A 14,481-nucleotide genomic window follows, 5' to 3' on the forward strand; every position below is an offset into this window, starting at 1 on the left:
TGAAGCACTAACTTCGTGATTTTTCATTTTATAATTGAAATGTAACGTTGTTTTAAAATCACTATAAATATTTTATTATACCTTAATTATCATGTATATTAAGTTGTAATAAAATATTTTTAGTGATTTTAAAACAAAATTTAATTTTTATCATGTAATTTATGTTTTTTTAAATGTTCAAGTACTATCTACCCTCTGATTTCAAATAGCTATATATGGTATCAAATGTTTGGATCAATATCACTAGTCTATTTTTGGTTGGTTGGAAAATATTGCTTTTTAGCAATAAGCCTGCTAATGTTCTTATTTCTTTTTCTGTACATAAAGTTAAAATAAATAAACAAATATTTCTATTACAACACGCTCTGGAGAAATTTTTGATTTTTTTTCAGGATTTTATTATTGAATATTGGTCTGAAAGGGTTTAATCCACGTGACGCTGTTGCATTGACAAAAATACAACAAATCTATTATAAATAGGCAAATTTTTGACGGTCATAAATCATAGAACTCTCTGCAGCAGAAAGAGTGAGTAAATTTCCAATAATTAGACATTACTTTTATTAAAATCCACTTTAATACCCAAATAAAATAAAAGACTTTATAACTATTATATGTTTTCAATATTTTGTTAAATTATTTGAATTTAATAATTTTGTTTCAAATTATAAAACCATTTATTTGAATTTTAAAACATTGTTTAAAATACTTTTATAAATTATTCAAATTCAATAAATTTCCAATAATTAGACATTACTTTTATTAAAATCCACTTTAATACCAAAATAAAATAAAAAGACTTTATTACTTTGTTTCAATGGTTTCATAAATTATTCGATTATAATAATTTTGTATTAAATAATGTAACCTTTTTAAATTATTTTAATAAAATATTCAAATTCAATAACATCGTTTTAGATACTTCATTCAATTATATGAGTTTAATTATAATGTTTTAAATACAACATTTTGAGTATGTCCAAATACTCGTTCACAAAATCTGAATTATCTCCATTTACATGATTTATTTTCATATTATTTTTTCACAATGAAGAAGAATATGGAAGTTCGGGCATAGTAAATGACTTGCATATTCTTCTTCATCTTTGATGAGATGTTAAAAAATAATAATGTTTGAAATATTTGAACTTTATATTCATCATATAAATTTTACAACATTTCAAATATTAAATTTAATTATTAGAATTTAATTACATTGTTTTGAATATTATTGTTAAATCAATTCTTTGAGTTTAATAAAAATGTCTTAAACACATTATTTGAATTAAACGAAAATTTTGAAAATTAGTAAAATGAATTATTTGAATTTTAAAACATTGTTTAAAATATTTGAACTCATCATCAATCATTCATATATATTTAATTTAATTATAAGATTTTATTTATAATATTTAATTTAATTATAAAAATAATATAACGTTATTCAGAATATTATTGTCTAATCAATTATTTGAGTCAATTAAGAATGTTTTAAATTCATTATTTGAATTAAACGAAATTTTTTAAAATAGTGAATTATTCGAATTTAATAATTTTGTTTTAAATAGTTTAACCAATTATTTGAATTTAAAAACATTGTTTAAAATATTTGAACTCATCATCAATCATTCATTTATATTTAATTTAATTAAAAGATTTTATTTATAATATTTAATTGAATTATAAGAATAAAATAACGTTATTTTGAATATTATTGTCTAATCAATTATTTGAGTCAATTAAGAATGTTTTAAATTCATTATTTCAATTAAACGAACTTTTTGAAAATAGTGAAATTAATTATTCGAATTAAGTGTAATAGGTCATTACTTTTTATTTATAAAAATGCTTAAATATATTTTTAATAAAAATAATTTTAAAACGTTAAAAAACATTAATCTAAAAACATTGTTTTAAACAGTTGAATCAATTGTTCTAATTGAATAACATTGTTTTGAATGCATGGTTTGATAAAAAATTGTGTTCAATAGCAATGATTTAAATATTTGAATTTCATATTCAATATTTGAATTTACCATAATTATTTTTAATGTTTTAATGAATTATTAGAATTATATGACATTATTTGGAATATTATTGTTTAAGGAATTATTTGAGTTTAATAACAAAGATTAAAATAGTTCAATTCATTATATTTATTTATTTATTTATTTATTTAATATATATACATTTTTATTTATAGCATAATACATTTGAATCATTTATACATATGGAAAACTTTTATATTTCTCTCCATAAAAGAGACTGTGCTCTTGTGCTTGGAGAGGGACTTACACTCGTAGTTTAATGTTATATAATAAAAGATATAATAGTCTTTTTTTGTATTTTTTTTTCAAGATTTAAATGTAATATGCATTAATTTTTTTCTTAATTATTTTTATAGTTTTGCTGAAATTGCTTGGTGTTGCATTTTGGAGTAGAAAAATCGTTAGAGAATTTCGATGATAATATTTTTTTAATTTAAATAATTGTCACCCTTAAGTATTTGAAAAATGTATTATTTATATTATAAATTGGTATTTTGAGTTTATGGAGACAAAAAGGACACATTTGAATTTAACAATATTATTTTGAATAGTTATATCAAATGCCCAGACTTCCATATTCTTCTTCATCTTTGATGAGATAAATAAAATTTGATTTTAATGTAAGAAACATATTAAAAATAATAATGGACCTTAAGTTTGATAATTTTTTTCAGGATTCAAGATGTTTTCTTCACTTATTTTTGGGTTATTGCTGGTCGGGATGTCCTGGGTGCATCCTGCTGTGATCAATATACCTTCGGATCCAGAGGCTTTCAGGAACTTTTTGCTTGAAACCTTGGATGGACACTACACGGGTAAAATATTTTACTTAACAATACAGTAGAACCTCGATATAACGGACTGATTGTCTGTTAAACCCGAAAGTTCGTTTAACACGCTGATTGCCGACCTGAAAAGCTGAATATCATGAGATAGCCAAACTACTGTTTTTCTTTAAATTTTAACTGTACTCATATAACTTTGTAAAGTGTGCCATTGGTTTTAATATTATCTCAGCAGGTTTTATAAAATATAAATATTTATTACGCGGTAACCCGTGATCGGCCATCGGCTGACGAGCCGGATCACGCGTATACGCGTGACCAGCAATTAAAAATAGTTTTTTTGTTTGATAGAGTCGGTCGAATTAAATTTGTATAAAATATTTTAAATATTTATTTCTTTGAAATGAATGAAAAATATTTTTGTTTTTATGATTTACACAAATATTTCAATTTCATACTATTTCTGTGAGCCTAAGCGGCTAATTACTAGAAAAAGGTATCAAGTTGTGGTAGAGTGGGTTTGAACCGAGAAACTCTGACTTAAGAGCCTGCGACACTAACCACGGAACCACAACCCTACATTATTATGTATTACATTCATATGTATACACATATCGCTCCCTCCTTTCAACAACGTCGTATATCAAAAATCGTCAATTTTCAGTTGTGCATGTTTTCGGAATGCCCAGAAAGTGTACTGTACCCCAGCAAAAGCGGCATATTTTTAACTTAATATTTACCTGCTACAGGGCAGAAAGTGATGTTTTTGCATTTTGAAGAAAGGGTATTGTTTAATTTTTTTAAATATAAGTACTTAATATTTTTCAAACGGAGAAAAAACATTCAGGTTTTACATAAAAGATCTGTTGCACAGTAAAAAATTCAATAAGGGGCTTGATATTTACTTGTTATGCATTTTATAATTTTCTATTCTTTATATATGTTTTTAACCTGCACCCTTATTTGTTTCTGTAAGTTTGTTGATGAAAGACTAATTGATAGAAAACATTCAAACAATATGTTTTGCACTGTATTTCATTTCTTGTAATATGTTGAAACCTGCTATTTAAACATTAAAATAAAATAAAAAAATATCTGAAGTTAGCCTGTTTTTTTTTTAAATATTATATATCCAAAAAAACTAACAAACCATAACGCCGCTTCACTACAGGGACATAGAGATTAGAACGACATACCACACTATCTTTGCAAATAATTTTCGCCTCTTCCATTTTCATGGCGTTGTATTAATTATCGAATTTTTTTTTTTAATATAGTTACATTTTTAAATACAACATAATACAATTTCTAAACATTTATACATATGGCAAACTTATAGTTTTAGATTCGCTGTGCCTGTCCAAAAAAGAAACTGAGCTCTTGTGCTTGGAGAGGGACTTACACTCAAGGTTTAGAGTTTTATATAATATATGGTATAATAGTCTTTTTATGTATTTTTGTTTTCAAGATTTATATGTAATGGGTATTATATTTTTCTTATGAATTTTTATATCTTCAATTTTTTAAATTTCTTTAGGGAGTTTATTGAAATATTTAATTCCCAAATACTTGAAGTTTTGTTGAAATTGTTAAGTTTTACATTTTGGAGCTGAAAAATCATTTAAGAATCTCGAAGATAAACTTTTTGTAAATTCAAATATTTGTCACCCTTTAGTAATTGAAAAATTGCGTTTTAAAAAAAATGGTTTCTATGTATGTATAATTTATTATTATTTATTATTTATACATCTCCTCATACATACCCGTAAATTATTCCGACTTTTGACCTCACCCTTCAAATTTACCCCACTTTTTCTTTGTTTCTATTTTTACCTACATTGGCCATATGTATTCTTGCTACCATTTTTCCTTACTCATTCGTTTCACATGTCCAAACCATCTCAACACACGTTATTGAACCATAAATAAAAGTGACCAACAATGTACTTTCAGAGCCGGACAATGAATTGCTCGCCGAGAAACAGAATGTATGGGAGAGGAGCGGCAAATGGGAAGGAGATATAGTCCTGACCGAAGGCCAGATACAGGGTCTGGTGGACGACTACTCTGGCATGAGGAACGCAATCACGGACACTACTAAACTCTGGACCGACAAAACTGTATACTACAAGATTGCCAACTCTTTCAGTGAGTAGATGTCTCTAGTGAAGTTCTAGTGATTCAAGAACAAGGTTTCTAAATTGGTTTATATATATAGAACTTCCAAGAATTTGAATAGTGTGGTTGTCACTAATGGGTAGAGTTAGTAAATGTTACACGTGCGTAAAGTGATCACTTAAACTACCCTATGACGGTGGTCAGCCCCGTAAATGCCCAGACTTCCACATTCGTCTTCATCTTTGATGAGATGTCAAAAAATATTATGAAAAGGGTCTCTGTTTAATAAAAGCTTTCTCAATCCAACATACATAGATGGGTGTCGTAAACTCATACGAACTGTGTTTCATCTCAAACATACTCATATTGATCATATATCTAGGAGTATAATTGAATATATTTTTACAACATTTTGAATGTGTCCAAAAAAAATTTCACAAATCTGGATTATCTCCAATTATAGGAGTTATTTTTCATATTATTTTTTGAAAATAGATTCACCAAAAGATGTCTCTAGTGAAGTTCTAGTGATTCAATAACAACGTTTTGAAATTGGTTCTTAAATACAGAACTTCCAAGAATTTAAGTAGTGTGGTTGTCAATTACGGGTAGACTGGTGAATGTAACAAGTGTGTAAAGTGACACTTAACCACTCCATGAAGGTTCGTAATCCCTGTAAAAACCCAGACGTCCATTTTCTTCTTCATCTTTGTTGAGATGTTAAAAATTTATAATATATGTTCCCTAATTCTTGTTTAAGTCATGCCAATGTAAGGACTTACACAGTTGCAGGTTGATATTTATTTCTTGAATATTTTTCGATACTTTGTGACACATTTTATAAACTTACAATGATTAAAGAAAACACTTGTTTTTTACCACATGAGTTTTGTTATAGACTACATGTTTCAGAAGTTAAAAATTCCATCATTCAGGTCTGTATAATAACTAAAATATAAAATATGAAATTGTTCTATAAATAAGGAGAGGGGAAAGTACTTTCCCCTCTCCTTATTTATAGAACAATATTATATTTTAGTTATTATACAGACCTGAATGATGGATGTTTAACTTCTGAAACATGTAGTCTATAATAAAACTCAAGCGGTAAAAAACAAGTATTTTCTTTAATCATTGTAAAATGTCTTACCACAAAGTTAATGCCGAAACAATAAATAAAATATTTTAAAAACTTAATAAAGTAAAACAAATTTGTTTTTACCACATTTTGTATATGTTTTTATAAAATATTTAATATTATTTTACTATGCAGGTTCTGACCAAAAAACAATGATCAAAGCGGCCATTGATGATATTGGTGCAAATTCTTGCATCAAATTCCGTCCAAGATGTTTCTTCCATGCCAACTACATTAATATTGTTGTAAGTATTGTCATTAATGCCTTTTTGAAATCAGTCATAATGGGGGAACATTAAACGATTTTAAGAAAAAGTGGTATTTACTAAGTAAAACTTGTATTAAAAAAAATCTGTATCCATTTGTCTTAGGTATTAAAACATTACAATAAATGTCATTCAAATGCAGATTCAAACTTAAAATAAATAAATATTGTTTTTTTTTGACAACTCTATATAACTAACTAACTAACTAACCATCACGCCGCTTCCCCGCAGGGGTAGGCAGAGAGAATAGAGCGCCACACCACTCTGTCCTTGCAAACATTCTTCGCCTCTTCCACGTTCATGCATCTCCTCATACATACACGCCGATTGTTACGACTCCTAACCTGACCATTTTCAAGTATTTGGCATACCTGATTGTGCCATGTTTTTTCTCGGTCTTCCTCTTCTTCTTTTCCCACTAACATAAATTTGTTTTACCGTTCTATCCTCACTCATTCGTTCTACATGTCCAAACCATCTCAACACACCTTTCTTAATTTTATCGATAATGCTTATCTCAGCTTTGCATTCCTTCCTTTTTTCACTATTCGCACATCTATCTTACATCGTTTTGTCGCACATTCTTCTGAGAGATTGCATTTCGACTGCATTCAGTCTACGGGGGGGGGGGCATCTCAATATGAAGAGGAATAAGTACATAATTTTTATATTTAAGCTTTACTAATACCATTATTTCTTTAAATCTACTGTGCCACGTGTTTCGATGCCTTCCGCATTATTTTCAAACACCTTTGAAAACACCATTTGTGATTACAGATTTCGGAAATCATTCCATCATTAGTTCATTGAAATAAAATTATTACGATTTGATTTAATAATAATAAAAAACCCTTATCCGCACCCCAATGGTGCATAGGGCACTGCATCATATAAACGCCGTGTTATCTTGATCGTTTACACATGAAGGAAAGGTGATCAGCCCTCCGCTTCAGGTACCAGTCCAGGGTAATATTGGATAAATATTACAGTGAAAAAATCACTTTTATTTATTTGACCCCCCCCCTGGGAATCGAACCCGGGACCTCCAGAACGGTAGCGGAGCGTGCTGACCATTACACTACGGATGCGGACAATTGATTTTCAAATTGATTTTAGTGGATGATAAGGAGAGTGTTTTATTACCATACCATAAAGTTATCAATGCTTTTAATATACAGAATGTACTCACTTCAAATCAACTGTCAACTGTCAAATTGACAGTCTGTAGAAACAATGTTGCCAGCTTAAAAAATAAACCTTAAAAAAATACCTTTTATCTGTACAATGAAAATGTTGTAAATAAATAATATTATTTTTTGACATCTCATCAAAGATGAAGACGAATATGGAAGTCTGGGAATTTACAAGGATGACGACCGTCATAGGTTCAGTTTTAAGTGTTCAGTTTTTTTTTTTTAATCGTTATCCGCACCCCAATGATGCATAGGGCACTGTGTCATATAAACGCAGTGTTATCTTGATCGTTTACACATGAAGGAAAGGTGATCAAGCCTCCGCTTCAGGTACCAGTCCATGGTAGTATTGAATAAATATTACAGTGAATAAATCACTTATATTTATTTTACCCCCCTTGGGAATCGAACCCGGGACCTCCAGTATGGTAGCCGAGCGTGCTGACCATTGCATTAAAGAGGCGGACAAGTGATCACTTTACACACGTGTAACATTCACCAATTCTACCCATTATTGACAACCACAACTACTCAATTTTTTAAAACATATACATGTTTGTGTATAGTATGTTCAGGTTCTCTACATCCTATGTGCCCATACCAATTTTATACGTGTGTCAAGTGATCACTTAACCGGTTAACTGCCAAGAGCGTCTTAAGACGCATAATTTTCTGTGAACGGAGCGCCGCTCATACAAAAATTACGTCTTAAGACGCGCCGTTTTAAATGGGCTTTTAGTAAAGAAAATCAATTATTTAAAATGTACAAATATATTGAACGCATAGTGACATCTATTGAGAGTATCTTTGCATACTTAGAATTGAAACAGAATTTGTTTTTACCACTTTAAACGTAAATTAAAGAGAGCTTTGTCGTCGGAACAACTAATGGCGCTCAGGGTTGTCCAATAATCCCCGAGTTGCCGTCACTGCCGAATCTGATGACAGTGATTTTAGTGTCGATTCTGATGATTTTTAATTTTTCAAATTTTTAAAATCAAAGTGTGTGTGTGTACTTTTAATATTAAACTAGCATAAACAATTTCTTTTGACATATAATTTTGTTTTCATATTTTCTATGACAAATTTTATGACAACCTTGCACCATAAACAATTAATTTTATAATTATGGATAAATGACTGAACGACTGGCGCGCTCTTCATTTATTTGGCAAGTTTTATAAATCAACGTTAATACACTTTTAATAACAATATGTTTAGAAGGTTTTATTTTTGACGTAAAATTCGCGGCGTGCTGGGTACCGCCATACATGTACCTGCCGGCAGTTAACCGGTTAAACCAGCCTATGACGGTCGTAAGCCCCGTAAATGCCCAGACTTTCATAATCTTCTTCATCTATGTAGAGATGTCAAAAAATTATATAAAAATAACTCTTATTAGAGATAATCCAGATTTTGTGAACAAGTATTTGGAGATTTTTTATTGATTCGGCATTAACTTTGTGGAATGACATGATTATTTTAATTAAACTAACCACTTGAATTGTTTTAATTTGTACCAGAAGATGAAAACAATTGTCGTTTTTGAAATTAGTCGTAAATAAAAATAAAACTCAATTCAATGATTAAAGAAAACACTTGTTTTTTACCACTTGAGTTTTATTACAGACTACATGTTTCAGAAGATAAACTTCCATCATTCAGGTCTGTATAATAACTATATGTTATTAATTATACAGACCTGAATGATGGAAGTTTAACTTTTGAAACATGTAGTCTATAATAAAACTCAAGTGGTAAAAAAACAAGTGTTTTCTTTAATCATTGTAACATGTCTTACCACAAAGTTAATGCCTAAACAATAAATAAAATAACTCTTATTGGAGATAATCCAGATTTTGTGAACAAGTATTTGGAGACACTAAAAATTTTGTGAAATAAATAATGTTTCAGAACACTGATTCCGGATGTTATTCCATGGTGGGCATGACTGGAGGATCACAGGTTCTGAACTTGGAGAACGGATGCTTCCTTCACGGCATCATCATCCACGAGATATTGCACGCTCTTGGGCATTACCATATGCAGAGCACATGGAGCCGGGACGACTATGTGGCGATCGTATGGAACAAAATCAAGCCAGGTAACAATTACTTAGTAATTCATTCAAACCCTTAACCGCACCCCAATGGTGCATAGGGCACTGCGTCATATAAACGCAGAGTTATCTTGATCGTTAACACATTAAGGGAAGGTGATCAGCCCTCCGCTTCCGGTACCAGTCCAAGGTAATATTGAATAAATATAAAGTAGAAAGATCAATTATATTTATTTGACCCTCCCTGGGAATCGAACCCGGGATCTCCAGTACGGTAGCCGAGTGTGCTGACCATTACACTACGGAGGCGGACAAGTAATACTGGATTATTCATCCTACTGATATTTTTTTTATTAGTAACATACGGGCGGCACAAATTAAACACCCTATCGGAAGATGTCGTAGTTTTTGCAAATGACATCGTATCTAAATCATATTTTACATTTCGCTCATTCCTTTCAAGAACGTCATAAATCAAAAAACTTGATTATTCAGGAGAACGTTTTTAAAGTTTAAAAATATAATACAATGTATTAAAAATAAATATCAAGCCACTTATTGAACTTTTTAGAGTGCAACAGATCTTTTTAGGTAAAACCTGAAGGTGTTTTTTCCATTTGAAAAATATTTAGTATTTTTTTTTTAAATAATTAAATAATACATTTTCTTCAAAATACATAAACAACACTTTCTGTCCTGTAACGGGTAAATATTAAGTTTAAAATATGCCTATTTTTTGGGATATAGTACATTTTCTGGGCATTTCAAAAACACGCACAACTGAAAATTGACGATTTTTGATTTATGACGTTCTTGAAAGGAGTGAGCGATTTGTGATCTAAACAGCTGCAGTTTACCTGTATACCCAAAATTTATGCCTGTTTTATCAATTTATTTGTATACTGCAGCTATTAAATTAACAAATGTTAAATATAATTGGCGTACAACGCCATTGGCAAAAATTTTAAAATCTTCCGATAGAGTGATTATTTTTGTTTCTTGAATGTTTTTCGCAGATACTTTGTGGTACATTTTATAAACTTTATGAAATAAAACAACTTTGTATTAACCACTTTTTATTGGATATCATTTAGGAGTTTTTTCCGTTTTTTAAATCGCATTTTTTTAAATCACAATTTCATATGGTGTACGGAGTGCGTGGAAGTTTTTAGCATAGTAAGGGAAGGGTATTTAACTTTAACTAACTTTGAGTATTTCAATGTTTTAAAATTAGTACATAAACCCTGATGATGACAAGGTTTTTGTCGAAACTGGTTGGAAAAATTGTACCAATAAAAACGGGTTAAAAGTTGTTTTATTTTATAAATTTGATTAATTTTGCGCCATCTTGTATTTTTGTAACTAAAATTTATATTATATTACAAATAATTGTAAGATAAAAATGATCATTTAATTCTTAATATCGATGTAAAACTTATTTTTAGCACAGCCCTGAAGAAATCCCTAACATACTGTCCAAAATGTACTTGATAATTTTATAAATCATGACATCAGATCCGAGGAATCCGGTATTTCTCGCTAGGGCTGATATTTTCATAGCCAAAGGATTTGATTCACGATTTTTTTTATTAAAGGTGTGGAAAACAATTTCAACAAGTATACATCAGCCCAGGTGACCCTCTTCGATGTCCCTTACGACTATGGCAGTGTGATGCACTACTCTCCATATGCATTTAGTATCGATGGAAACAAGACCATCGTGCCATTGCAGGTAATATGTTTTTAAATTTTCTTCGTATTTCTTCTTCTTTATGTGCCTTGTCAGGTCTCTCTAGCGTTGGTGATCACTCTGGCAAAGGCTTCACGGTCCTGCGCCAGCTGGAACAACTCTTCCACTTCTCTTATCCCGGTCCAGTCGCGGATGTTGCAAAGTCTCCAAGTCTGTTTTCTGCAAGCTCCTCACAGTCCTTCTATCTTTCCCATCATGATGATATTTTGATTCTAGTATTTCTCTACTCCGTAGTGTAATGGTCAGCACGCTCGGCTACCGTTCTGGAGGTCCCGGGTTCGATTCCCAAAGGGGGTAAAATAAATATAAGTGATTTTTTCACTGTCATATTTATTCAATATTACCCTGGACTGGTACCTGAAGCGAAGGGCTGATCACCTTTCCTTCATGTATAAACGATCAAGATAACACTGCGTTTATATGACGCAGTGCCCTATGCACCATTGGGGTGCGGATAAGGGTTTTATTATTATTATTATTATTTCTCTACACGAAATACATGACCAGATATAAAATCTTCCCAACATTGATACAAGAGTTCTCTGTGTGATCCAGCTCTTCTTGCAGGGTTAATCACTTTTCCTTCATAAGTTAACAATCAAGATAACACTGAGTTTATATGATGCAGTGCCCTATGCACCATCGAGTGTGGATATGGGTTTGAAGAAAAATAATGTATTATCACACCGTTCGCGCCTTCGGGGCGTAAAAATGAAAATGGCGAAAAAAGAAGGAAAAAAACGAAATGGCGGTTGAATAATATTGTGGAGTTCAATTAGTTCTCGGGAAGTTCGCAAAGAAAGAATCGCGGGGAAAAGAACTAACATTAAGTGCTGAACACATTACCAACTTTAAGAAAACTAACCCGAATCACTCCGGTAAAATTCAAGCTAACGACTTCATCATTTGTGACCCTATCCACCCAGAGAATATAAAGCATTCTGCAGTCAAGCCATATTTCAAAACCTTCAACCCGATTTACCTTTAGGGTCCAGGTCTCAGAGCTATATAGCAAATTGGACTACACATAGTATTTTATGAGTTTCTGTAGAAGTTTAATTCGAAGATCTTCATTGCAGAAGAGCACTCTCATTTTACTGAACTATCAGACCCGCTCAGCTCTATGGTTCCGAATGCTGGACGATGTAAAACACCTACTTTAGGCAACTAGAAAACGTTGAAATGCGAATGCTTATATGGTCAGCTGGAGTGTCTCTTAGAGGCAAAATAAAGAGTTCACACATTCGTGGAAGCCTGGGTGTAACTGACATCAATAATAAGGTAGAAGAAAGGCAATTGAGATAGTTTGGGCACATAGAACGTAGAAAACCTGTTCATATTGTAAACCAGGCGATAGTTATGGATATTCTTCAAAGATATCCAGAGTAAGACCAAAAAATTCATGGATAATACATAAAATAACATGATTCGAAGGCATGACCTAGGTGACGTTGTATATGATAAATGGACCTACAACCTGAGGATGAGGAGAACTGACCTTAACAGTCTACAAAAGCGATAAGTTGAGATGAAGCAAGGAAAAAGATACAAGTATAAATCGGGGACGTTGTGAGGAGTTTTTTCAGATTCTTCTACATTCTTTACTCATACTTTATCTTTTTCAGACTACCTCTTTGACGATTGGCCAACGAGATGGAATGAGCACATCAGACGTCAGAATACTCAACAAATTATACAACTGTTGACATAAAAATGTTGACATCCATACAAAAATATTATATCATTAAAAATCTTGAAAAAAAACAACACTTGTGGAAAAAAATACAATTATAAAATAAATATTTTGAATATTGTTAAGTAGATAATGTTTTAGTATTAATCACTCACGATAAAGAAGCGGTTAGCTTCGAAACCGGTAGATATTATAATTAAGTTATAATGAAATATTTATAGTGATTTTAAAACTAAATTACGTCTTGATTATAAAATGGAAAATTACAAAGTTAGTGCTTCAAAAATAAATTATATATTTTTGCTTGTATTCAATTTATTTTTTAAATAATTTTTGTCTTTTGTAGAGGTGAAGGCTAAATTGTTGTTATAAAATTATATTAATTTTTTAAGTGGTGGATGACCTGTATTGTGAATAAATATCAATAAAAATGACAGTTTTCGTTTGTTCAAAATCTCACATCTCCCAAATTTATGCTCCTTATATAAGATAAATTTATTATCTCCCAAAGACTGCTTTGAAATTTTAACACATAGCAATCGAATACGCATAAACCTGTGACAGAGGGAAATATGTTTTGTTTCAAAAACAATTTTAACTGGAATGGCAGCTCCATCTGTTGAAAGTAACAGTATCTCACACAATACTGAACATTTCTCATGGCGGATGGCTTGCTTCTTGACATCAGCTCTCGCATTTTATCGTTTTCGATCGCATGGTTATTTCACAGATTTTTTATATTTTCATTGTGTAAGTATTGTAAAATGAAATAAATAAGAAATGCATGCTTTGTATATTTCTTTACTATTTAACCAAACTGAGCCACAGCAACGCGTGGCCAGGTACAGCTAGTACCGAATAAAGAAATTGAAGAAATGAAATACCCAGAAAATTTTGGCAAGATCAAGTATTTCAAATATTTGAAAGTGGTCAGCTCAGAAAGATACAGATTTGTATGTAGAAGAGGCAAAGAATGTTTGCTAAGACAAATTGGTGTGGCATTCTATTATTTCTGCCTACCCCTGTTTAAAAGCAGCGTGATGCTTAGTTAGTTAGTTAAGAAATGAAATACGTTTTATTATTTATGGATTTCCGTTTAATTTGCAGAACTCCATTTTAATTTATGTATTAATTGTTAAATACACCACAGATTTCTTAAAACATTCGTTTGAAATGCTATATCTAGGCGAAACAATTTACAGAATATTGATTTATATGTGTTTTTCAACAATAAAATACGTTTTATTATTTCAAACGTTCAAAATAGTAAAAATAGTTTTACTTTTCACCTGTAGATGCAAACATCTGTAGTTTTCGAAACTAGTCGTGTGTAATGAAATTAAACTCAATAAGTGATAGTAATAAGTGGTAGTAAACTCACAAGTGTTTAATTTTTTTTTAAATAATCAACATATCATTCCACAAAGTTAA

At 30.6% G+C, this 14,481-nt stretch overlaps 1 protein-coding gene across 1 annotated transcript; it reads left to right on the forward strand.

Moving 5' to 3' along the window:
• Nucleotides 1–499: 499 nt before the first annotated feature.
• On the forward strand, nucleotides 500–13,486 carry LOC148309070 (zinc metalloproteinase nas-4-like). The gene is made up of 7 exons (XM_088260575.1): nucleotides 500–528; nucleotides 2,723–2,863; nucleotides 4,787–4,981; nucleotides 6,225–6,334; nucleotides 9,463–9,652; nucleotides 11,203–11,339; nucleotides 12,983–13,486. The coding sequence occupies exons 2-7, from the start codon at nucleotides 2,731–2,733 to the stop codon at nucleotides 13,061–13,063; spliced, it is 846 nt and encodes a 281-aa protein (XP_088116701.1). The 5' UTR covers nucleotides 500–528; nucleotides 2,723–2,730; the 3' UTR covers nucleotides 13,064–13,486.
• Nucleotides 13,487–14,481: the final 995 nt, after the last annotated feature.

Source organism: Brachycentrus maculatus, unplaced genomic scaffold (assembly GCF_059751285.1).
Source record: "Brachycentrus maculatus isolate JH-2025_06_01 unplaced genomic scaffold, ASM5975128v1 h1tg000139l, whole genome shotgun sequence".
Taxonomy (NCBI): domain Eukaryota; kingdom Metazoa; phylum Arthropoda; class Insecta; order Trichoptera; family Brachycentridae; genus Brachycentrus; species Brachycentrus maculatus.

What these genes read in the sequence shown, in the direction of transcription:
- LOC148309070 (XM_088260575.1), top strand. Translation starts at nt 2,731, where the DNA reads ATGTTTTCTTCACTTATTTTTGGGTTATTGCTGGTCGGGATGTCCTGG. An exon ending in CCAACTACATTAATATTGTT is followed by an intron (nt 6,335 to 9,462) that starts GTAAGTATTGTC and finishes ATAATGTTTCAG; the next exon opens with AACACTGATTCCGGATGTTA. An exon ending in ATGGAACAAAATCAAGCCAG is followed by an intron (nt 9,653 to 11,202) that starts GTAACAATTACT and finishes TTTTTATTAAAG; the next exon opens with GTGTGGAAAACAATTTCAAC.